General features: G+C 37.7%; 1 protein-coding gene across 7 annotated transcripts in view; it reads right to left on the bottom strand.

Annotated features, from left to right (window-relative positions):
• SCLT1 (sodium channel and clathrin linker 1) overlaps positions 1-27,392 on the bottom strand; it is a 201,144-nt gene that overhangs the window by 119,015 nt on the left and 54,737 nt on the right. For all 7 annotated transcript variants that reach the window (XR_005532488.1, XR_005532487.1, XR_005532489.1 and 4 more), the window contains 2 exons: positions 26,603-26,668; positions 21,629-21,699 (listed from right to left, as the gene is read on the bottom strand). Coding sequence is in view for 4 of the 7 variants with exons in the window: in XM_039256271.1 (XP_039112202.1) it covers positions 21,629-21,699; positions 26,603-26,668 (137 nt within the window). In the remaining 3 variants the exon portion in view is untranslated. The remainder of the gene's footprint in view (positions 1-21,628; positions 21,700-26,602; positions 26,669-27,392) is intronic.

The raw sequence follows: 27,392 nt of genomic DNA, 5'->3' as shown, positions 1-27,392 counted from the left end.
CCAATGTAACCACTCACAACCCTTTAGTAATTAACTCTCATTCCTGACTGCTGTGAATTCTGTCAGAAAGCCAGGTTTAGAAACTCACTAGACTAGCAATTATAAGCTATGAGCTCTAAGCTCCATGAATTTGTCATACAACCCTGGACAAGACAAATAATTTCTGAGCCTTTGGTTCAGTTTGGCTTCTTCTATAAAATTAGGAAGTTAAGCTAAAATGATCATTAAGATACATTTAGCAATAAATCCTACAATTCTTCCTCTGTCCTTTAGCCCAATATCACCGAGTTCTGCCCATTTTTCCTACATAGAATCTTTTAGAGGCATTTTAGTTTTCTATGTCTGTTTTCATCATATGACTGCAGGTCTTCAAGAACCAATTTCCTTACTCATCTTCCTTCCAGAATCACCATACCCTAATTTATCCTGCATACATCATAAATCATATTCTTTTTTCTTCGACTCTTTTCTGAACCTGTGAGTTGAGTTAATCATACTATTCATTCCATGGCCCATTTTCACTATTAGCTGTGAAAGACACAGCTCATTTCTTTTCCTGTTCATTCCCAATCCCTCTCTCATTCGCCTTCATTTTGTAGGTTCATATTAAATTGTGATATATTCTTGGAGGTATGTTGGGAGCCATTTGGAGTTCACTAGTCAAGAAAACTCCTGGTGAGGTTAAAGCAGGTTTGCATGGTCTCTGGCCAATCAGATGATGACCGATATCCGCCCCCACTCAATTATTTCTGCTTGAGCACCGACCCCCCAAGGTACCTTGTCGATCAATATCGGGAGTGACTTGTCCCCTTATTCTGGCCCTGGTAGGACAATTGCACCTTGTGAAGGAACTTACTGTGACAACTTTTTCTTCTGTTTATGGGAATAGACATCATGTCTCCAGCAGGTCCTGTTTCCCTCCATACTTTCCCTTGAGCTATGAACAGGCTAATGACCCTTACTCATAAAAGACTGACCTTTACACGCACAATTCTGTTTCTACTGTTGTGTTAGTCCCAGATGTTCATACAGCTCAACATGTAAATCAGCTAACTAAAAATATCTCTCATGCCCTAGCTATTCAAGAAATCATAAAACTAGACCCAAAGGTAAATGCACTCGATGAGGCTATTCTATGTATTGGAAATGAGCTAACTTCTTTAAAGGTATGGCTGGCTCTCTGGTGCCATAAAACATATAACTGGAAAATCCAGTCTTGCCTGGAGACAAAGAGCCTAACTTAGAGAGAAGGAACAGATAAGAGCAGAACATAAGTTACCACATATACCTTTGCTAACTGATGGTGTATAGCAGCCCCTTCCCTAAGGCCTACATTCCACAAACACCTTCCCTTACCCTGGCAGCTGTGATGAGGACGGATAAGAGTATCTACAGACCTATGACTTAATCTTAGCATTATTAAAATGTGTATTTTATCCTATTTTTCACTAAGAACACTCTGTTATTTTCTTAGTTACTCAACCTCACTACAATTGGGGCAGTTCTGCAAGAATACTTCTGTAAAACCTGTTTCTGTACATTTTCCAAAACATCTTATCACAGAGAACTATCCATTGTAAAAATTCCATTTTCTGATGCCATGTTAACATTTGACCTTTAAATAAAGACACCAAAACAAACAGGGCAGAGATACCTGCCCGGTGACCACAAATAATCTCGGGACTTTCTCACTCCCTCCCTCGCTGACACCATCCATCCTTCAGGGACCACTGGACCCGGCCGGAGCTGGACTCCAGCAGAGATACACATATAAACACTGGAAAAATATATATTGTAATTTGAATGCATGTGTTTTTTATGCTATATATCCATCTCTTTTTACTGTAACATAAACCTTGGATTTTTTTAGATTGATGTAAATACAAGTTTCTAAATGATGCACAGTTATCCTACCAGGATACAATCATCACATTTTACCTATCCATTTCCTTAGTGACAGATGCTTACGGTGCCTCCAATACACTTTTTCTACAAATAAAGACAATTACTAACTTGAAGTTAGGGTATTCAGTCCCAGTAATTTCTAAATTTTATTCTTTTATAGTAAATATATACATATAATATATATACATTTCACTTTACTAAATATCCTGATATGAATCTATCTAACTAAAATATATATTCACAATCAATACACACTGTTTAAATATTTAACTGCTATAACTTATATATGTCACACTACTATAATTTCTTTTATACCCTGTTATTACACTCCACATTATAAATTTTTATTTATTTATTTTTAGACAGAGAAAGTGTGTGCGAGTGGGGGACGGGGTAAGACAGAAAGAAAGAGAATCCCAAACAGGCTCCCCATGCAAAGTGAGGTATGCCTGACGTGGGGCTCAATCCCATGATCCTGGGATCATGACCCAAGTCGAAATCAAGAGTCTTATGCTCAACTGTCCAGGCATGCCTCCACATTATATTTTTGACACTGATAATTGGTATCACTACTATCACATTCTTTTAGTAGCAGTATTTAGAAATAGTATCACATTAACTTGCATATTCTTAATTGCTACAACTTTTCAAATGTTCATATCCTTTGCCCAATTTTATATGGACTTTTAATTATTTTTACTCATGTTTAAGTTAATGTATTTTCAACACTAATGCACTGTCAATTATACATACTGTGAATGTCTTCTGACAGACTATGAGTTCTCTTTTCATTTGACATACCGATTTTCGTAATAGAAGTTTTTACATTTTAACAAATTCAAATATATCAATCTTTTCCTTTTGGGCTTACAATTGAATTTTGATTAAGAAATACTTCTGTAGCAAAATGTTCAAGAGAGATATTTTGATACTTTAAAACAAATTTCTATAAAGTTTTGCTTTTTACATTTAGGTATTTAATCCATAAAATGGTATAAATAAATACTTGAGGGAGGAATTAAGATGGCAGAGAAGTAGGGGGACACTGGGCTTTCCTCGTCCCTCGAACACAGCTATATTGAGGTCAGGTCATTTGAAACACCCAGGAAATTGATGTGCAGAGTAGCAGAAGGATCTCCACAGTTGGATGGAGAGAGTGAGGCAGGTGCATGGAAGTGAACTGGGGGAGAGAAAAATGGCAGTGTTGTGGAGAGGGGGGAACCCTTTTCATGGAAAGACAAAAGGGAGAGAAAGAGAGAGTGGGGTTGAGAAAATGTACCAACAAATTTGCACAAGAGTAAAATTTCTCTGGACTACAGACTGGGGAGCAAGAAGTACTGAGTGTGTCAGGTTTTTTTCTGCAAACAGCATTTGAAGCTCAAACTCTTGAGGTTTTGGAAGTGCATACCATTCTCTGGAGCAGAGCTGTGGTGCATGCTCCTGGGGAGGGAGCTGGGCCTGGAGTGCATAGCATCGTGTAGGCATTTTGGCTCACATCGGGAAGCCTTCTTGGAGTACTTTGGGAAGAGGGTTTACTGTCTCCCCAAGGCCAAAGGACCCTGTAGGCACCAGCCAAAGGCTTTTCATCAGTAGGGGATGGAGGGACACCCCGAGAGAATATAACCTTTGCTGCTTTTAGCAGTGCGACAGGTTTTGTGCACTGTGCAGGCACAGGACTGTTTTTCAAGGGACAGAGGGCTTCCAACACAGTGTTCAGAGGCTCTACTCTGTAGGAGGGGGTAAGATATGTGTGGTCCCCAGTACTTTGAGACTTTGTGTTTTGAATCCTAGCTGCATACCAAAGAAAAAACACAGGAGAACTGTGGCGCAAGGCAAGCCAACTGCCCTCACTATTCTGTGGCACCTTTTCCTCCCTAACACAAACATGGTAGGTCTTCAGAGAACAGCACAGTAGCCCCCAATACAGGCAGACCCACTTACACCAAACCACGCCTGCCTGTCCATACCTGGCAACTGCTTATTTACTGGGGCAAGACTGACTGTGGGCCAAAGCAGCTGGCCTCTCCTCCAGACGAGAATGGCCAGCATCCCCTGACCATGTACCAAGTGCACTGAAAATCTAGTGCTTTAAACGACAGTTGTGTTTTTTTGTTTGTTGTTTTTTTTTTTGTTTTCTTTCTTTAGGAATCAGGATCATAGTTACCAGTTTGTTTTTTTCATTTCCTTTTTTCTTTTTTCTGGATCAGGTTTTTTAAATTATTTTTTCCACACACCCCCCCCCTTTTCTTTTTCTTAGAAATCATCTTTACAGCTTTTGAATTCTTCTATTTGGTTGTTGTTGTTGTTTTCCCTTTCCTTTTCTCTTTTTTTGGGATGAGGCTTTTATCCTCCCTACCCCCCCATTTTCTCCCAGGTTTACTCCAACAAACAAATCAAAGTACACACAGTTAAAAGTTCAAACACTCCCCTACTGCAAGCAAGGAGGAGCTCTTCAGAGGACTGACCAGTGGGAAAGAGCAGCCAAAACGCAACAACAGAGTGCACAGAGCATACACCGGAAACACTTCCTGGAGTGCCAGGCCTCGGACAGTGTATGACCCCTTTATATACAGCAGTACTCTCAGGTGCAGGACACATAACAAGCTTTTAAAACATGCAAAAGACAGCAACTTAGCCAGAATTCAAGACAGAAGAATTCGTGCCAAAGAAATCACAGCCAGGGACTTGCTCAAAACAGATAAAAACAATATATCTGAATGAGAATTTAGAACGACAGTCATAAGACTACTAGCTGGGCTTGCAAAAAGCATAGAAGACACCAGAGAAACCCGTGCTGCAGAGATCAAAGACCTAAAAACTAGTCACGATGAGTTAAAAAATGCTATAACTGAGATGTATACCCAATTGGATACAGTCACAACAAGGACTGAAGAAGCGAAGGAAAGAATAGGTGATACATAACATAAACATTATGGAAAATAATGAAGCTGAGGAAAAAGAGGGAAAAGAAATTATCAGATCATGAGGGGAGACTTAGAGGACTAAATGATCCCATAAAATGAAACAATATCTGTATCATAGGAGTCCCAAAAGAGAAGGACATGAAAACGGGGGCAGGAGGTTTATTTGAACAACTTTGAGAACTTCCCTAATCTGGGGAAGGAGACAGGCATTCAAGTCCAAGAGGTACAGAAAACTCTTTGCAAAATCAACAAAACAGGTCAACACCATGACATATCTTAGTCATGTATGGCAAAATACAAAGATAAAGAGAGAATTCTGAAAGCAGCTGGGGACAAATGGTCCTTAATTTACAAGGGTAGACACATAAGGTTAGCAGGAGACCTGAATGAAACTTGGCAGGCCAAAATGGAGTGGCAGGAAATATTCAAAGTACAGAATGGAAAAAGTATGCAGCCAAGAATCCTTAATCCAGCAAAGCTGACATTTAGAATAAAGGGGAGATAAAGAGTTTCCCAGACAAAAAATAAAGGAGTTCATGACCACTAAACCAGGTCTGCAAAAAATTTTAAGGGGGACTCTTTGAGAGGAGAAAAAAAAAAATCAAAGAAACAAAGACTACAAAGGACTAGATAACACCATCAGAAACAGCAATTCTACAGGTAACAAAATGGCACTAAATTCATATCTTTCAATAATCACTCTGAATGTAAATGGAGTAAATATTCCAATCATAAGACATAGGGTATCAGAATGGATAAAACCTAGATCCATCTATATGCTGTCTATGAGAAACTCTTTTAGACCTAAACACAATTGCAGATTGAAAGCGAGGGTACAGAGAACCATCTATCATGCTAATGGACATCAAAAGAAAGCTGGATAGCCATACTTACATCAGACAAACAAGATTTAAAAAAAAAATTAATGTTTATTTACTTTGAGAGAGAGAGAGAAAGATGGAAAGATAGAAAGTGTGGGTTGGGGACAGGCAGAGAGAAAGGGAGAGAGGGAATCCCAAGCAGGCTTGCAATGTCGGTGTAGAGTCCAATGCAGGGCTCAATCTCATGAATCATGAAATCATGACCTGAGCTGAAATCAAGAGTCATACACTTAACCACTTAAATCACCCAGTGACCTCCACACAAACTAGATTTTAAAACAAAGACTGTAACAAGAGAGGAAGAAGGGTATTGCAATTAAGGGGTCTATCCATCAAGAAGATTTAACAATTATAAACATTTATGCCCCCAAATATATTTGGGAGCACCCAAATATATATGAATCAATTAATAATAAACATAAAGAAATTCACTGATAATACTAGAAGAATAGCAGATTTTAATACCCCACTTAAAGCAATGGACACATCATGTAAGCAGAAAATCAACAAGGAAACAATGGCTTTGAATGATACACTGGACCAGATGGATATATATATCTATAACAGATATATATATAACAGATGGATATATATATCTATAACAAATATCTATCTCTCTCTCTTTCTCTTTCTCTCTATCTCTCTCTCTCTCTATGTTACAGATACATTCAGGATATTTCATCCTAAAGCTGAATACACATTCTTCTCAAGTACACATGGAACATTCTCCAGAACAGATCACATACTGGGTCACAAATGAGCCCTCAACAGGTACAAAAAGACAGATCATACCATGCATATTTGCAGATCACAACACTATGAAACTTGAAATCAACCAAAAGAAAAAACATTGAAAGCCCTCAAATACAAGGAGGTTAGAAACCATCCTACTAAAGGATGGATGAATTAACCAGGAAATTAAAAAGATACATGGAAGTAAATGAAAATGAGAACACAATAGTCCAAACCCTTTGGGATGCAGCAAAGTCAGTCCTAAGAAAAAGTACATTGCAATTCAGGCTTATCAAGGAGGAAGAAAGGTTCCAAATTCAAAATGTATCCTTACACCTAAAGGAGATCAAAAAGGAGTAGCAGATAAAGCCTAAAGCCAGCAGAAAAAAGGGAAATAATAAAGGTTAGAACAGAAATAAAGATATATATATTTTAAAAAAGGATAACGAAAATACATTATTGGTTTTTTGAAAGAATAAGTAATACTTATAAGCCACTAGTCAGTCTTATCACAAAGAAAAGAGACAGGATCCAAATAGATAAAATCACAAGTGAAAGAGAAGAGATCACAATCAACATCACAGAAATACAATTATAAAAGAATACTACGAAAAATTATATGCCAACAAACTGAGCAATCTGGAAAAAATTGCTAGAAACTAGCAATTCTAGAAAATTTCTAGAAACTAACATACCACCAAAACTGAAACAGGAAGAAATAGAAAATTTAAACAGACCCACAACCAGTAAAGAAATTGAGTTATCAAAAATGTCCCTACAAACCAGATTCCTGGGCCAGATGGCTTCCCAGGGGCATTCTACCATACATCTAAAGAAGAGTTAACATGTATAATTCTCAAATTATTCCAAAAAATAAAAATGGAAGGAAAGCTTCCAACTATGGAGCTTCCAATTCTATGAAGCCAGCATTACCTTGATTCCAAAACCAGACAAAGACTCCACTAAAAAGGAGAATTACAGGACAAAATCCCTGCTGAACATGGATGCAAAAATTCTCAAGACACTTGCAAATCGAATTCAACAGTACATTAAAAAAATATTTACTATGATCAAGTGGGATCATTCAATGAATACCGGTTGACTATTCATAAATCAATTAACGTGATATACCACATTAATAGAAGAAAGGATAAGAACCATATGATCCTATCAAGAAATGCAGAAAAAACATTCAACAAGGTATAGCATCCTTTCTTCATAAAGCCTCAAGAGGTAGGGGTGGAAGAAACATAACTGAACATCATAAAGGCCATATATAAGAAATCCATAGTTAATATCATTCTCAATGGGGAAAAACTGAGAGCTCTCTTCCTAAGGTCACAACAGGGATGTCCACTCTCACCACTGTTGTTCAATAGAATACTTGAAGTCCTAGCTTCAGAAATGAGACCGAAAAAATAAAAACTAAATAAAACGCATATAAGTTGGCAAGGAAGAAGTCAAAAGTCTCACTTTTTGCAGATGACATGATACTCTACAAGGAAACCCTGAAAAACCACCAAAAAACTGCTAGAATCGATATATGAATTCAGTAAAGTCATAGGACAGTCATATAGAAACTGGTTGCACTACTATACACGAATAATGATGCAGCAGAGAGAGAAATCAAATAAGTGATCCCATCTGCATTTGCACAAAAACCATAAGATACCTAGGAATAAACCTAACCAAAGTGGTAAAAAATCTGTATACTGAAAACTATAGAAAACTAATAAAAGAAATTGAAAAAGACACAAAGAAATGGAAAAATATTCCATGCTCATGGACTGGAAGAATAAATATTGTTAAAATGTTGATACTTAAAAAAAATGTTGATACTACCCAGGGCAATCTACACATTCAATACAATCCTTATCAAAACAACAGGAGCATTCTTCACAGAGCTAGAACAAACAATCCTAAAATATGCATGGAACTACAAAAGACTCCAAATAGCCAAAGTAATGTTGAAAAAGAAAATCAAAGCTGGAGGCATCACAATTCTGGACTTCAAACTATATTACAAAGCTGTAACCATCAAGACAGTATTGTAATAGCATAAAAACAGACACATAGATCAATGGAATAGAACAGAAAATCCAGAAATGGACCCATAATAAATGCCCAATTAATCTTCACAATGCAGGAAAGAGTATCCAATGGAAAAAAGACTGTTTCTTTAGCAAATGGTGATGGGAAAACTGGACATTAACATGCAGAAGAATGAAACTGGACCACTCTCTTATGCCATACACAAAAATAAATTCAAAATGGATGAAAGACCTAAATGTTAAGACAGGAAACTCAACATCCTACTTCTTTGACCTGGACCACAGCATGTCACTGAAGGCAAGGGAAACAAAAGCAAAAATGAACTACTGGACCCTAATCAAGATAAAAAAGTTTCAGCAGAGAAAAGTAAACAGGGAACCAATGGAATGGGAGAAGATATTTGCAAATGACATATTGGATAATGGGTTAGTATCCAAAGTCTATAAAGAATTTCTCAAACTTAATACCAAAAAACTAATTCAGTGAAGAAACGGGCAAAAAAAAAAAACCATGAAGAGACACTTCTCCAAAGAAGACATCCGGATGCCAAACACATATGAAAAGATGCTCGAACATCCTTCATCCTCAGGGAAATACAAATCAAAATCACAATGAGATACCATCTCACACCCATCAGAATGGCTATAATTAACTCAGGAAACAAAAGATGTTTGAAAGAGGTGGAGAAATGAACCCTCTTGCACTGTTGGTGAGAATGTAAACTGGTACAGCTGCTCTGGAAAACAGTGTGGCAGTTCCTAAAAAAGTTAAAAATAGAACTACCCTATGACTCAACAATAGCACCACTAGGAATTTATCCAGAGGATAAAGGAGTATTGATTCATAGCGGCACATGTATCCCACTGTTTATAGTAGCGCTTGCAACAAAAGCCAAAGTATGGAAAGAGTCCAAATGTCCATCAACTGACTAATGGATAAAGAAGATGTAGTTTATATACACAAAGGAATACTACTTGGCAATAAGAAAGAATAAAATCCTGCCATTGCAGCAATGTGGATAGAACTGGAGGGTATTGTGCTAAGTGAAATAAGTTAGTCAGAGAAACAAAGATATATGTTTTCACTCATATGTGGATCTTGAGAAACTTAACAGAAGATCATGTGGGAAGCAAAGGGGTAAAAAGTTACAAATAGAGAGGGAGGGAGGCAAACCATAAGAGGCTCTTAAATGCAGAGAACAAACTGAGGGTTGATGGGGGTGTGGGGGAAAGGAGGAAATGGGTGATGGACACTGAGGAGGGCACTTGTTGGGATGAGCACTGGGTGTTGCATGTAAGTGATAAATCGTGAGAATATAACCCCCAAAACAAGAACACAGTATACACTGTATGTTATCCAATTTGACAATAAATTATTTTTAAAAAAATAAATAGAATAAAATTAAAGAAAAAGAAATGAAAATACAGAGACCCTATGATCCCACCATTGCACTATTAGGTATTTATCCAAAGAACACTAAAATGCTGATTCAAAACGGTACATGCACACCAATGTTTATACCAGCACTATCAACAATAGTCAAATTATGGAAAGAGCCCAAATGTTCACTGAATGATAAACGGATAAAGAAGATGTGGTGTGTACACACACACACACACAGGAATATTAGCTATGAAAAATAATGAGATCTGTCATTTGCAACAAAGTGGATAGAACTAGAGTGTTATGCTAAACGAAATAAGTCAGAGAAAGACAAATATATGATTTCACTCATGTGGAATTTAAGAAATGAAACAGATGAACATAGGGGAAGGGAAGGAAAAGTAAGATAAAAACAGAGAGGGAGGCAAAACATAAGAGACTCTTAAATACAGAGAGGAAACTGAGAGTTGCCAGGGAAAGTGGCAGGGGGATGGGCGAAATGGGACATGGGCATTAGGGGAGGGCACTTGTTGGGATTGGCACTGGGTGTTATATGTGATGAATCACTAAATTCTACTCCTGAAAACAATACTACACTGTATTTTAACTAACTTAAATTTAGATAGAATTTCAACAAATGGGGAGGCAAGATGGCAACGAGGTAGGAAGCTCCATACTTTTCTCCCACTCGCATCTCTCAAACAAAGGGCTGAAGCCAAGGACACTGAACCGCAAGAGTCTGAGAGGAAAAGAAACAGAGTCCACGAAGATTACAGCCTCATAGGTGCATGATTGCAAACTAGGGAAGATAAAAACGGGCCAGGACCTGGACGCACGGAGGGGAGGGACCCCCTCCGTGGAGAGACACAGAGACAAGGGGAAGAGAAAGAGCAGCTGAAACCGCTCATAGAACTGTCCCTAGAGAAAAGAAATACCTCTGCCCAGGACAGAGAGGGATCCTATCATCCCATCTCTAACCGCAAGGCATTTGGACAGAGATTCTATCTCTAGCTGTGGTGCTTTCTTTGCCAGTTCCAGGCAGCACCAGGAGAAACTGCTCCCCTACTGGATCCCCAGTGGGGAAGTGGCCCAGCCTGTGGGGTTGCATTTCCGGTGGTATCATTAAGGCCCATGGACTAAAATCTGGAAACGAGGTGGGGCTTGGGAGATATAACACAGACCACCTTGGTTATGCCCACAGCACAGGGAGATCTGACCCAAAAGAGTAATTTGCAAAGGCTGGTTCCAGAAGTGACTAGAATGCCGCCATTTTCCTCCCCACAGCCACCAAGGCAGGACCTCAGAGACCGGCCTGCGGGATCACAGTGGAGGCAAGGCCTGCCTACACCAAACCACGCCCATCCACGCTGGAGAGCTGCTTTTTTTTTTTTTAAACAGAGCCCGGGTAAAGACCACCATGGATGCACTGCCATGATTTAACTCTAGATCAATTCTTGGTATTCAGATATATTTTTCCTTATCTCATTCTTATCTCTCCCCTCTGCTGGACTGAGCACTCTGGTCGTTGGTTTGCTTAAACAGTCACATTTAATCTATTCTCTTGATGCATATTCTACACCTCCGTCATTACCTTCCTTTCTCTCTCTCTCTCTAGAATAATCAACTATATGTTTTCTTTGGGTAACATTATTTTTGTTTCTTTCTCCTCTCCTCCTACCATATTCTCCTCTTTCTCTCTCTGAATTAAGCCTTTTATTCTCTCTTCCTGGTCCATGTTCAATTTCGCTTTCTCCCTACCCCTGTCATTTCTCTCTTTGTATATGTTCTTCCATCAGCACTGCCTCCACCCTGCTCTTTATTTGTAGCTGGGATCTCTGGTTTTATGCTTCAGGACTGTCTTTTGTCTTATTTTTTTTTCCCTTTCGGTTTGATTTGTCTGTGCATTTGTGTGCGTTCGTTCCCTGTGTGTTTGTCTGTTTTCCTTTTCAGGGCTACCTCAAGAAACAAGCCAAAGTACATATGGTGGAGACTCCCGAATATCACTACGAGTAGGGAAATAAAATAACCAAAGGCACATCAAGAGACACCATTAAAAGAACACTGCCTGAATGGACAGGCTGTGGAAAGTCAATGAGCCTCCTTTAATACAGCAGTACTTGCAGATGCAGAGTGCATAACAAGCTTTTAAAACTTACAAGAGACAGAAAGCTAGACAAAATGATGAAACGGAAGAACTCTTCTCAAGAAATTCCAGGAAAAAATGACAGCTAAAGAACTGCTCAAAACAGATATAAGCAACATAACTGACCAAAGATTTAGAACAGTAGTCATAAAATTAATCGCTGGGCTTGAAGAAAGCATGGAAGACACCAGAGACACTATTGCTACAAAGATTATGGACCATAAAGATAGTTGTAATGAATTAAAAAATGCTATAAATGAGGTGCATAATAAAATGGAGGCAGCCACTGCACGGATTGAAGAGGCAGAGAGGAGAAAAGGTGAATTAGAAGACACAATTATAGAAAAAGAGGAAGCTGAAAAAAAGAGATAAATTGATCCAGGAGCACGAAAGGAGAATTTGAGAACTGAGTGATACAATCAAACGGAACAATATCCATATCACATGAATTCCATAAGAAGTGACAGAAAAAGAAGATGAAGGGGTACTTGAACAAATTATAGCTGAGAACTTCCCCAATCTGGGGAAGGAAAGGGACACTGAAATCCAAGAGGCACAGAGAACTCACCTTAGACATAATTTCAATCGATCTTCTGCATGACAGATCATAGTGAAACTGGCAAAATATAAGGACAAAGAGAGAATACTGAAAGCAGCTAGGGAGAAAACAGTCCTAACATACAAAGGGAGACCTATCAGAGTAGTTGCAGACCTATTTACTGAAAATTGGCAGGCCAGAAAGGAATGACAGGAAATCTTCAATGTGATGAACAGAAAAAAATATGCAGCCAAGAATCCTCTATCCAGCAAGTCTGTCATTCAGAAATAGAAGGAGAGATAAAAGTCTTTCCAAATAAACAAAAACTGAAAGCATTTGTCACCACTAAACTAGCCCTACAAGAAATCCTAAGGGGGACTCTATGAGGGAAATGTTGCAAGGAACACAAGGTACTAGAGACACCACTACAAACATGAATCCTACAGAGAACACAATGACTCCAAACCCATATTTTTCAATAATAACACTGAATGTAAATGGACTAAATGCTCCAATCAAAAGACACAGGGTAAGAGAATGGATTAAAAAAATCCATCTATTTGCTGTCTACAAGAGACTCATTTTAGACCTGAGGACACCTTCAGATTGAAAGTAAGGGGATGGAGCAATATCTATCATGATACTGCAAGTCAAAAGAAAGCTGGAGTAGCTGTGCTTATATCAGACAAACTGGACTTTAAAGTAAAGGCAGTAACAAGGGATGAAGAAGGTTATTATATAATAATTACAGGGTCTATCCATCAGGAAGAGCTAACAATTATAAATGTTTATGCACTGAATTCGGGAGCACCCAAATACATAAAACAATCACAAACAGAAACAATCTTATGGAATAGAATGGACTTTAATACTCCACTTACAGCAATGGATAGATCACCCAGACAGAAAAATCACTAAAGAAACAATGGACCTAAATGACACATTGGACCAGATGGATTTGACAGATATTTAGAACTCTACATCCTGAGGCTATGGAATTCACTTTCTTCTCAAGTGCACGTGGCACATCCTCTAAGATAAATCACATAGTGGGACATAAAAGAACCCTCAGTAAATATAAAACAACTGAGATCATACCATGCACACTCTCAGATCACAATGCTATGAAACTTGAAATCAATCACAGGAAAAAGTCCAGAAAACCTCCAAAAACATGGAGGTTAAAGAACACCCTACTAAAGAATAAATGGACCAATCAGGCAATTAGAGAATAAATATAAAAATATATGTGAACAAATGAAAATGAAAATAGAATACAAACTCAATGGGATTTAGCAAAGGCAGTCCTAAGAGGAAAGTACATTGCATTCTAGGCCTATTTCAAGAAACTAGAAAAAGTGCAAATACAAAATCTAACAGCGCACCTAAAGAAACTAGAAGCAGAGCAGCAAAAGCACCCCAAACCCAGCAGGAGAAGAGAAATAATAAAGATCAGGGAAGAAATAAACAATATAGCATCCAAAAAAACCCAAAAAACAACAAAAAAAACCAGTTGAACAGATCCATGAAAGCAAGAGTTGATTTTTTGAAAAAATAAACAAAATTGAGAAACCTCTAGCCAAGCTTCTCAAAAAAGAAAAGAGAGCACCCAAATAGACAAAATCATAAGTGAAAATGGATTTACTACAACCAATCCCTCAGAAATACAAGCAATTATCAGGGAATACTATGAAAAATTATATGCCAACAAACTGGACAACCTAGAAGAAATGGACAACTTCCTAAACACACACTAACTACCAAAATTCACATGGGAAAAGACAGCAAATCTGAACAGACCCATAACTAGTGAAGAAATTCAATCAGTTATCAAAAATCTCCCAACAAATAAGAGCCCTGGGTCAGATGCCAGATGACTTCCCTGGGGAATTCTACCAGACATTTAAATCAGAGTTAATACCCATTCTTCGCTAGCTACTCCAAAAATAGAAATAGAAGGAAAACTTCTGGACTCATTCTATGATGCCAGTATTACTTTGATTCCCAAACCAGACAGAGATCCAGCAAAAAAAGAGAACTACAGGCCAATATCCTTGATGAATATGGATGCAAAAATCCTCAACAAGATACTTGCAAATCGAATTCAACAGCACATAAAAAGAATTATCTACCATGATCAAGTGGGATTCATTCCTGGGATACAGGGCTGGTTCAATATTCACATATCAATCAATGTGATACATCACATTAACAAAAAAAAAAAGATAAAAATCATATGATTCTGTTGATAGGTGCAGAAAAAGCATCTGACAAAATGCAACAACATCCTTTCTTAATGAAGACCCTCAAGAAAGTCAGGATAGAAGGAATTTACTTAAACATCATAAAAGCCATTCATGAGGAGCCCACAACTAATAGCATTCTCAATGGGGAAAAACTGATAGCTATTCTCCTGAGATCAGGAATACAACAGGGATGTCCATTCTCACCACTGTTGTTTAATATAGTGCTGGAAGTCCTCACATCAGCAATCAGACAACAAAAGGAAATAAAAGACATCAAAACTGGCAAAGATGAAGTCAAACTTTCACTTTTCACAGATGACACGATACTCTACAGGGAAAACCAAACAGACTCCACCAGAGGCCTACTAGAACTGATCCATGAATTCAGCAAAGTTACAGGGTACAAAATCAACATACATAAATCAGTTGCATTTTTATACAGCAATAATGAAGCAACAGAAAGAGAATTCAAGAAACTGATCCCATTCAAAATTGCATAAAAAACCTTAAAATACCTAGGAATAAACTTAACCAAAGATATAAAAGATATGTATGCTGAAAACCATAGAAAGCTTATGAAGGAAAGTGAAGACACAAAGACATGGAAAAACATTCCATGCTCAGAAGAATATTGTTAAAAGGTCAATACTACCCAAAGCAATGTACACTTTCAATGCAATCCCAATCAAAATTGCACCAGCATTCTTCTCAAATACAAGAAACAATCCTAAAATTTGTATGGAACCACAAAGGACCCTGAATAGCCAAAGTGGGAGGTATCACCATCCCAGACTTTAGCCTCTACTGCAAAGCTATCATCATCAAGACAGTATGATATTGGCAAAAAAGCAAACACATAGACCAATGGAATAGATTATAGAACTCAGAATTGGACCCACAAACGTATGGGCAATTAATCTTTGACAAAGTAGGAAAGAGTATCCAGTGGAAAAAAGACAGCCTCTTTAACAGACAGTGCTGGGAGAACTGGACAGCAATGTGCAAAAGAATGAAGCTAGATCACTTTCTTACACCATGTCCAAAAATAAACTCAAAATGGATAAAGGACCTGAACGTGAGACAGGAAACCATCAAAACCCTAGAAGAGAAAGCAGGAAACAACCTCCTTGACCTCAACCACAGCAATTTCTTACTTGACACATCCCCAAAGGGAAGGGAATCAAGAGCAAAAATGAACTACTGGGACCTCATCAAGATAAAAAAACTTCTGCATGGCAAAGGAAACAATCCATAAAACTAATAGGCAACCAATGGAATGGGAAAACATAGTTGCAAATGACATATCGGATAAAGGGCTAGTATCCAAAATCTATAAGGAACTCCCCAAACTCCACACCTGAAATACAAATAATCCAGTGAAGAAATGGGCAGAAGACATGAACAGACACTTCTCCAAAGAGGACATCCAGATGGCCAACAGGCACATGAAATAATGCTCAGTGTACCTCATCATCAGGGAAGTTCAAATCAAAACCACACTGAGATACCACCTCATGCAGGTCACAGTGGCTAAAATGAACAAGATACCACCTCATGCAGGTCAGAGTGGCGAAAATGAACAAATCAGGAGACTCTAGATGCTGGCGAGGATGTGGAGAAACGGGCACCCTCCCACACTGTTGGTGGGAATGTAAACTGGTGCAGCCCCTCTGGAAAACAGTGTGGAGGTTCCTCAAAAACTTAACAGCAGAACTTCCCTATGACCCAGCAGTAGCACTGCTAGGAATTTACCCAAGGAATACAGAAATACTGATGCATAGGAGCACATGTACGCCAATATTCATAGCAGCACTCTCCACAATAGCCAAAACATGGAAAGAGCCTAAGTGTCCATCAACTGACGAATGGATCAAGAAGATGTGTTTTATCTATACCATGGAATACTACATGGCAATGAGAAACAATGAAATCTGGCCATGTGTAGCAACATGGATGGACCTTGAGGGTGTTATGCTGAGTGAAATAAGTCAGAGAAGGACAAACACCTTTTGTTTGCACATATAGGAGGATTAGGAGGAACTTAACGGAGGACCATGGGGGAGAAGGGAGAAATAGTGGGGGAGAGGGAGAGAGGCAAACCACGAGAGACTCTTGAATACTGAGAACAAACTAAGGGCTGATGATAGTGAGGAAGAGGGAAAGTGGGATGATGGGAATGGAGGAGGGCACTTGTGGGGATGAGCATTGGGTGTTATAAGGAAACCAACTTGATAGTAAAGTATAAAAGAAAAAAAAGGAATTTAGATAAATTTTAAAAAGAAAAAAATTGTGAAAACAACAAAACATGTAAATACTTAAAGGTGTACTGCAAAACTTCACAGGTTTTTTTTCTTCACAGAAAACAACCATTCCCAACATGATTGTTTCCCTACTGATTTATAATATCTCCTCTATCATATACTAAATTCTTTTTCTTTAATAGCTTATTCATTTAATTTGAAAGAGAGAGTATACATGTGGCGGGGGAGGGAGGGAGAGAGAGAGGGAGAGGGAGGGAGGGAGAGAGCGAGGGAGCACGCGAGAGCAAGAATCTCAAGGAGTGTAGAGCCTGACTCAGGGCTCAAATTCACGAACCATGAGATCATGACATGAGCCGAAATGAAGTTTAAGTGGCTGAGACATCCACGAGCCCCCTAAATTTCTATATAGTCTTTATTGTTCTATTTTGTCAAATTCATGTTCTTACAAATAACATTGCATTTTATTCTATGATTTTGGTAAATTGCACTTTACTATTTCATGATGTGAGGATTACATTACCATGTTTCTCTCAGACTCACATATACACACAAAGTTTTTAATACGAACTACATTTAGGTTAATTTTAAAGATCTGGGAGACTTATTCTCATTAGAGGATTTAATCTCCGTTCCAAGTACAGCTGACCATTGATAAAAATGGGAGTTAGGAGCACCAAACCCCCCATGCAGTCAGGAAACCACATATAATGTTTACTCTCTGAAAACTCAACTACTGATCACCTACTGTTGACCTGAAGCCTTTCCAATAGCACATATAGTTGATTAAAACATATTTTGTGTGTTACACATATTATATACTGTATTCTTACAATAAAGGTAGAAGAAAAAAATGTTAAGAAGATCCTAAGGAAGAGAAAACACATTTATAATACTGCATGTATTTACTGAAGAAAATCTGCATATAAATGGACCCATGAAGTTCAAATCTGTGTTGTTCATGGGTCAACTGTGCTGATCTATTCCAGTGTCATGGCTCTCAACACTGTTCTTATGCTGAGCATCAAAAATCTCGTACCCTAAGAGGAGATCTCAACTGAACCACTTGCTAATGGTTATCACCATTAGGATTTCCAGTAGTTACTGCAAACTCAATACAGTTCAAATTGCCCCCTCCCCACCATCTGGCCATCTATACATAGACTTCTCAGGTCATTCTTCCACTTGCTTGTGGAAAAAAACTTATAAGTCACCATTGATAACCTCAATCTTTCTGTTACCTCCATTCAATCTACCAGGAAATCTGGAATCTACCATATAAAACGTTAAAAACAAAACAAAACAAAAACGTTTCCAGAATCTCACCACATCTTACCAACTCCTACTGCTACCTCCACAGTTCTAGTCAACCCGAGTCCTGTTGCAGCTTTGGTTACTGCAATAGCCTCCTCACTGGTCTCTTGCTTCCAATTTTGCCTGTTTACAGTCTACTTTCAGTATGACAGTCAGAGTGATCAATACTATTAAAATATAAATCAGATTGTGTCACTCTCCTATTAAAAACCATTCCTATTTCACCCAGAGTAAAAAACCAAAGTCCTCACAATAGCCTCCAAGGCCCCGTATCACCATGTCTCCCACTCTCCATAATATTTCTGATTTCATCTTTTACTACTTTCCTCCTCGTGGTTTATTCTGTTCCAGGTATGGTAGTGAGACTGACTGTAAAAAATGGCCCCAAAATTCTTCCCTATATTTATTTACATCGTTGCAACATGATGTTGAATATCTATTTCCCTATCCTGTGAATTTGGATTTACCTGGTGACTTGCCTAGCCATGAATAGTTAACAAATATGACTCGAGAGGCCTGAAAAGTATTTGCACACAGGGATTTGCTCTCTCTCTGTTCTTGGGAACCCTGCCATGACCAAGCAAAGAGGTAAGACTTTCCTTGTTGTTCTAATGAAGAGACTGCCATCATCCATGGCCAATTACTACACTAATGTACTAGAAGACCAACCACCTGGCTAGAGACACATAGACAAGTATAGGAGACATCAGCCCAGCAAGCCCAGACCAGAAAACTGCTCTATTGTCACCCAGATCATAAACTAAATGGGTTACTGTTTTGAGTCACAAAGTTTAAGAATGGTTTGCTCCTCAGCAATAGATCACAGAAACATCCAACTTCCTTGCGGTTCCTAGGTACTTTTCCACTGATGTAATGTCAAGTTCTATACTTGGAATACTTTATCCCTGCATTGTATTGATAATCTGTTCACATCTTTCAAGTCTTTGTTCAAACCTCAACTATTCAGTGAGGTCTACTCTGAATACTCTATTTAAAATTGCAAACCCACCACTACTATACTCCCCTCATAGCAGGAGTATCTTTGTTATTCAAGGTAGGCGCCCCCCCCCCCCAGGACCATGCTGAGTTTATGCTAATGAAGTGACTCAAGGTAGGACCCTGGACGGTTTCAGAATGGAAGCTGGGCAATGCTGGAAAGAGCAATCATGTAATTAGAGAGTTGAGACTTTGAGCCATGTGATACAGGCCCAACTTCCTGACCTGAAAGGAGAGGAAGGAGACTGGAGATTAAGTTCAATCAAATGACCAATGATCCAATCAGTCATAATATTTAAATTTCAAAAGTATAGTCAAATCAAGTTTTATTCTATGATGCAGTCATTCAGAAATATCATTTTAAAAGTAAATTTATTTAGATTTAAAACAAATCATAGGCATATAATAAAATCTCTGGACACTAAAACTTAGGTGAGCTTCCTAGTTAGTGAACACAGTGATATGCCAGGAGGGTGCTGCACCCTGGTTCCATGGGCAGAAGACATGAGAGTTCTAATTTTGAGATCTTACTAGATCTCATTCAATGGGTGTCTTCTTTTAGCTGGTTCTGATTTGTGACCTTTATAATAAAATTTTAATCGTAAGTATAGTGCTTTCCTGAGTTCCCTGAGCCATTCTAGAGAATTACTGTGGGAATACTTGCATTTGTAGCCAGTTTGCCAGGGGTGTGGTTGCCCGGTGATCCCTGAACTTGAATCTTAGTGAAGGTTATCTTATTAGGGATTTTGCTCTTAATTTGTGGAGTCTGGACTAACCATGGTTAGTGCCAGAATTGCACTGCAACTTATATACTTTTATACTATCTAGAATTTTCTATAATGGACTTAATATTAGTTTTATAATTAAGACACTTCCATTTGGAAAAAAAAATCTTGGGATTGAATAAATACTATTTTAAAATGTAAAATCAATAACATCAAAAGAAAGAAGGAGGCCCAAATATTAGAACCCATAAATAGAAATGTCTAAAGGAAAAGAATGTAAGTTTATTTAAATTAAAAAGCTGATAAAGGCATAAAATTCTGTAAAATAAATTATTTTTAAAAAAGCAAAATATTATTTTGTGGGGCCAGATACATGATGGGGTAAAAACAAAATAAACAGGAAGGTTCATTTAACAAACAGAATCTTACATTTTTTTAATAAAATGTAAATATATACTACAATTGAAAGATATTTCTAAATGACTGCACCATAGTGCAAAACCCTATTATTTTAAAAAAAATTTTTAAGGTTTTATTTTATTTTTGTGACAGAGCATGAGAGGGGGAGGGGCAGAGAGACAGGGAGATACAGAATCCGAAGCAGGCTCCAGGCTCTGAGCTGCTAGCACAGAACCCGATGCAGGGCTCAAACCCACGAACGTGAGATCATGACCTGAGCTGAAGTCAGAGGCTTAACTGACTGAGCCACCCAGGTGCCCCGCAAAACCCTATTATGATTATACTTTTGACTTTTCAGTATTATGATTAAGTGGAACAAAAAGTAAAAAAGAAAGTTTTGGTCATTTGGAGCCCAGTGCTGGGCTTGACTGCACCAACCCCAAGAGCAGGATGCTTAACCAAGTGAGTCACCCAGGAGCCCCTAAAGTTGCCTGATTTTTTAACTCTACTGGCTTTCTTGTCTTCCTCCCTGTTCCACTTTCCCACTCCCCTACTAGTACTCCCTGGTATTACATCTCAATAAACTGTATGCTTTGACACCCTTTTCTCAGGGTTTGCTTATGGGGAAATAAAAAGAACAAACATGCAGAAAAAATTTTCCTAAGAGAACTGATTTTCTTCCATAAGCACTGGTTTTACCATCATGGAACATCCAGTCATGTATATATTAATAGTTGCCTCTCTAATTGTCTTGATTTCAATCTGCCTTGAGAGAAGCTTAAAAGGGAAGAAAGAAAAATCATTGATGGAAAAATTATGGCATCATCACTTGCTCTGAAAATAATTTCTTTAAAAATTTATTTACCTTGTGTGTGCATGTGTGTGATGTGTGTGTGTGTGTGTGTGTGTGTGACAAAGAGAGAGAGAAAGAGAGAGAAAGAGATAGAGGGCGCGCGCCAGCCTAAGTGTGTGAGTGGAGGAGGGGCAGACTCTACTCTATCAGCACGGAGCCCAGTGCAAGGCTGGAACTCATAAACCAAGAGACCATGACCTGAGTCGAAATCAAGAGTCAGAGGCTAACCAACCGAGCCATGTAGGCATCCCTAAAGAAAAATAATTATTAATAAAATACCTAAGTTGTTTTCGGAGTTGCTCAATTTCCACGTTTTGTTCAGTTACTGTTTTCAGAAAGTGTTGGTTAGTCTGCCACAAGAAAAAAAAAAGAAACATTCAGTATAGAACACTTAAAACTACATCTTTAAAGATTAACGATAGGGCATATAAATAGAAAAAATTAAGTCATGATAATGATTAGTGTTTGGTGGTAAAATATAACCTTGGCAAAATTTCCTCACCATTACTACAGTAGTGGATGCCTGCTTCACTTCAAACTATGTGTATCTGCTTTTCTGTTTAGATCTTTCCTTGAACATTTGAACCTCCTTTGTTCGCTTAACTGAACAGAAGGTGACAGGTGTTGCAGAATTCATGTCCCCGGTCTGCTCTGGAAGGGCCTGATAACAATGACTGAAGAGAACTGCTGTGTAAGTATCTCAATCTCCTATGCCCCATGGTGGAATAAGCCTGAGTACAAAGGCTTCCAGAGTTCATTGGTAGGATTCAGTTTCAGTTACCCATGGTGTTAACTGCCATGATTGTTAAAAATCCTTTGGCTGCCTTCATTTCCTTCCCAATCTCACTTCCCCATTCCCCTACTGGGGCTCCCTTGTATTATCTTCTAAATAAAATGACATGCTTTAGAATCCTTTTTTCGGGGTTAGCCTGCAAAGGAACCTGAAGTAAGATATGTAGCAGTTTTCCAAGTGTAGAAAAAACTTTTTTAAGGGAACTGATTTTCTTCTTTAAATGCTGGTTTTATCAAAAGGCACAAATCACTATTCTTATCATCTTTATCTATATGCCTTATAGGCAAAGTCATAGACTCTAGTTACTTCAAAACTCATAGTCTTGATTTCAGTTTCTTCCCATCCCAACAAATCATACATACATCTGTCCAAATGCTTCTCGCCAGAGCACTTATCATTGTGTTTCTATCATATTTTACTTAATTTCGTTGTCTCTTTATTTATTTATTTTTAAAGAAAGTGCAAGTGGGGAAGGAGGAGAGAGAGAGGGAGAGGATCCAAAGCAGGTTCTATACTGACAACAGTAAGCCCAATGTGGGTCTTGAACTTATGAACCATAAGATCACAACTTGAGCTGAAGTTGGGACATTCTACCGACTAAACCACTCAGATGCCCTATTGACTTCATATTTTTATTTAAAAATTTTTAAAATGTTTATTCATTTTTAAGAAGCAGAGAGAGACAGAGCACAAGTGGGGGTGGGGCAGAGAGTGAGACACAGAAACCAAAGCAGGCTTTAGGCTTTGAGCTATCAGCACAGAGCCTGACACGTGGCTTGAACTCATGAACCGTAAGATCATGACCTGAGCCGAAGCTGGACACTTAACCGACTGAGCCACGCCGGTGCTCCTCGTATTTTTAATACACTATACTATTTCTCTCTGGAATGAGAATTCTATCCTGCCGTCATTTATCTGTTCACATCCTATGTGGTCCACTCACTTTAAGTCAGAAATAATTGTTTCCTTTCTGCATTTTGATAAAATTTTATATGCACTTTTACAAGGTACATCACATTATATTCAAATACTAAATTTAAAGTTCATATATTCCTGGTGAAAATATGAATCATTTTTTAAAGACCACCTTCTCCCAGAATTCCCAGCAAATTGCACATGATTTAGTACATTCTAAGTACTTACACCTTTAAGGAATAAATGAATGAATGCCTCCACTGAACATGGAAGACTGCAGTCTGAAGACTGCATCTTTATTTTGGGAAGCAGACTACTACAGACCAGAATTTAGTGTTCCATTCACATACCACAATTTAAGAGACCAACTATCACACACAGGGAAAGAAGGCTAGAATAGTGAAAGGTAGGTAAATTATACCATACCAGAATAGTTAAATAAACAAACAAACTGGGTGCAGCATTGGGCATGAAATGGTAAAGGTATAATGGTTATATGCAAATAACTCAAGGGTTGACTTGAAGAAGTAAGCTTGTTCTACGTTACTCCAAAAGATAAAACCATGTATCAATGGGAGGAAATTTATGAAGACTTTAGTTTTCCAATAATCAGAATTCAAAGGAACAGACTCTTTGGGGAAGTGATAAATCTCTTACAGGGAATACCTAAAGCATAGGCGAGCTGATCATCTAACTGAAAAGCATTTAGTGAAAGGTGCCTACATCATTTGAGGAAATAGATGACCTTTAATATCATTTCAAATTCTCTTGGGAAGCTATCTCAACGACGTCAGTCCAAACTGATTCATAACTCTGAATTCTTCTATGTCTATAATGTATCACTTATGTTTTATTATATACATTGTCTTGGCATTAATATAATTAATGCTTGTGTCTTTTATCAATTGGGAGCACCTTAAAAGTAAGTGATATAGAGCAATTTGGAGAAGTATACATCGAAACTGTGAATTATAAAAGGCTAGTGCTGGGAACTAACACACCCGATTTGCTAGCAAGCCTAGTAGAGCGCAGAGCTCAACAACTGCATGTGAATATGGCTTTGGTGTTCTGTATTTGTCATTACAAAGAAAATTAAACACTATATTAATATTCTAGAGTTTAGAGATTCATAAAGATCCAAGGAAGCATACCTTTCAATCATCAATCATGATTATTTCATATGTCATCCCTGTTTTACCAAGTAGGATAGGAGTTTGTGGATAGATGCACATTTCTCTTGCAACCTTTAACAGTGAAAGGAACTTAATACGCAATTAGCAAATATTTTTGGGTAATTTTATAGAAATGAACAAATACCAAAAAAGAACATGATTTCAATAAAAAGAACCTCTAGGAAATGTGAACTACCATTGTATCTACATTTGTAAGAAATAAATATAAACTTGTACTTTTGTGTTTCATTCACATCAGGGGATTCTACCTTCCGTATGTTACAAAGGTGCCCTGGTCATGAAAGATAATTACTTCTTGAATACTCATCAATTTATTGTACATCTATAGGGTCCTAGTCCATTAATCAGTTTATTATGAAATCAGGAAGTTTTTTAATGGGAACTGCTTGATTTAAAAAAAAAATTTTTTTAATGTTTTTATTTATTTCTGAGAGACAGAGAGAGAGTGAGAGAGCGCGAGCGTGAGAGAGCGAGCAGGGGAGGGTCAGAGAGAGAGAGGGAGACACAGAATCCAAAGCAGGCTTCAGGCTCTGAGCTGGCTGTCAGCACGGAGCCCGACGTGGGGCTCAAATCCACGAACCATGAGATCAGGACCTGAGCCAAAGTCAGATGCTTAAGCGACTGAGCCACCCAGCACCCCAAAACTGTTTGATTTTTAAAGGATATTTTTCTTCAAGTTTGATTTTGACTCAAACTTGCTCCTGTGCCTATGCTCTGAATGCACTTTGAGACAACAAAATCTTTACAATCAGTTAGCTATGTCTCTTCACATTTAGCATCTTGTTTGATACACACCCAATAGGTACATTAAGAAAAACTCTTAAGTTTTAAAATTTCTTTTTACCATTTTCCTTTATTATTTAACCACTAGGACAGTCTCTTCTTTGCTCTTTATCAAAATACAACTCTCTTTCATCCATCTTGTCACACTTTTATCACTTTTATTATACACATAACTTCCTATTCTTAGTTTTGGCAAAGATCTAGAATTCTTCTTAGAAAATTTTTAATGTATTTCCTATGAATGCTCAAATATTTGTTTTCCATGACTTTTATCAGAATGATTTTAGGTTGTTCATAATAAAACAGGAGCTCTATGGCATAAGATACCAAAGGATTATATAATCCCTGAAATTCTAGGAGATATACTAGAAGAATAAATAATTGTGATGATAAGTTAAACTACTGATTTCATGTAGAAATATGATTTCCTAATTATGGATATTAGTCATTTAGTTCTAGAGTAATTTTAATGCTATTTTTAAAATACTTAAGAAGTTTATTATCAAAACTTGAAGTGATTAAAAGAAACAGAAGTGAAATAAGCAAAGTTTATTTAATAATTTTTTACATGGTTAAAGGAGAAAATTTTGAAAGGTAGAAAAAAATTGGATAACTTACTTCTGATGGCACAACTCCACTTTTAAACAAAGCCATTTTCAGTAGGTATATTGAATTAGCAAAGTAAGCAAAATGAAGAAAGGAAAGAGAGGAATTACCTGGGATGTCATAATTATATTACTCAACAATGAGGTAAAATAAAATTCTAAGGAAGAAAGGAAAAGAAGAAGACAAAAGAAGAGAAAAAGAACAGTGAGAGGAGAAAAAAGGTAAAGAGTAGAATTAGGAAGGCTAATTACATTTCTTTTAGAAAAATATTAAAGGGAAATTTAGATGTACCAGATAATACTGGTATCAACTAACAAATGATCTTTAATGTCCCACTATTTTTAAGAAACTGGTCTATTAATTTATTTAACAGTTCTACAATTCTTACTATATACTTAGTAGTGTGCTACATGAAACGGTAAGAATGAAGCGAGAGAAGGGTGCCTGGGTGGCTCACTTGGTTAGGTGTCCGACTTCAGCTCAGGTCATGATCTCATAGTCTGTGAGTTTGAGCCCCATGTTGGACTCTGGGCTGACAGTTCAGAGCCTGAAGCCTGCTTTGGATTCTGTGTCTCCCTCTCTCTCTGCACTACCCCTGCTGTGCCCTCTCAAAAATGAATAAACATTAAAAAAAAAAAAAAAAGAATAAAGCATGAATCCTACTCTTGAGAAGATCACAGTCTAGATTACTCTCAGGAGATCCTACCTAGTACCCTTAGGATAACTATAGGATAAGGTGATACTTCAGAGAGATGTTAGCTTTAGATCTCCAGTAAGTACTGTGAACACTGTCATGCTATTGAATGTGAAAGAGAAAAGATAAAGAGATAAGAGGATTGCCTACTTATTTTAATTTCACATAACATAGGCTTTTCTGTTATTGTTTTATTAGCATAAATAATATTTATAGTGACAATTTCTAGTTTGTACAAACAAGTACACTAAATGCATATTTTCACTTACCATTTCTATGTTCTCATTAGTAACATGAAGTTGCTTGGTCAGTTGTTGAAAATTGGTCAGTTGATCCTATAGTAGGAAGGTAGAGGTGTACATAAATATCAGTCTGTTTACAACATTCTACATACATACAACCCATATGTAAAATTAACCTAAAATCAAGTCTAAATTCATTATGCCTAAGTTTAGATAAAATTAGTTGTCTTTCTTCTGTTATCGTGTGAATTAACAGTTGAAGAAATAAGATAAAAACTTTTAAAAATGATTACAAAATTAAATAAGATGGCAAAGTAGAAATGAATATATTTATGTAATACCACTATGTCTTTTTTTTTTTTTACTTTTTACCAAGTTTTATTTTATTTTATTTTTTACAAATAGTTTATTGTCAAATTGGTTTCCATAGAACACCCGGTGCTCATCCCCACAAGTGCCCACCTCCATAACCATCTCCCCCCCTCCCTCCCACATCCATCAGTCCTCAGTTTGTTTCTCAGCATTCAAGAGTCTCTCATGGTTTGCCTCTCTCCTTCTCTCCCACCATTTCCCCCTTTCTTCTCCCCCACGGTTCTCAGTTAAGTTCCTCCTAATCCTCCTATACGTGCAAACATATGATATTTGTCCTTCTCTGCCTGACTTATTTCGCTCAGCATAACACCCTCAGGGTCCATCCATGTTGCCACACATGGCCAGATTTCATTCTTTCTCATTGCCATGGAGTATTCCATGGTATAGATAAACCACATCTTCTTGATCCATTCGTCCATTGATGGACACTTAGGCTCTTTCCATG

The sequence above is a fragment of the Hyaena hyaena genome, unplaced genomic scaffold (assembly GCF_003009895.1).
Source record: "Hyaena hyaena isolate Hyena2069 unplaced genomic scaffold, ASM300989v1 scaffold_563, whole genome shotgun sequence".
Classification (NCBI taxonomy): Eukaryota; Metazoa; Chordata; class Mammalia; order Carnivora; family Hyaenidae; genus Hyaena; species Hyaena hyaena.
This window is presented reverse-complemented; position numbering and strand designations above follow the sequence as displayed.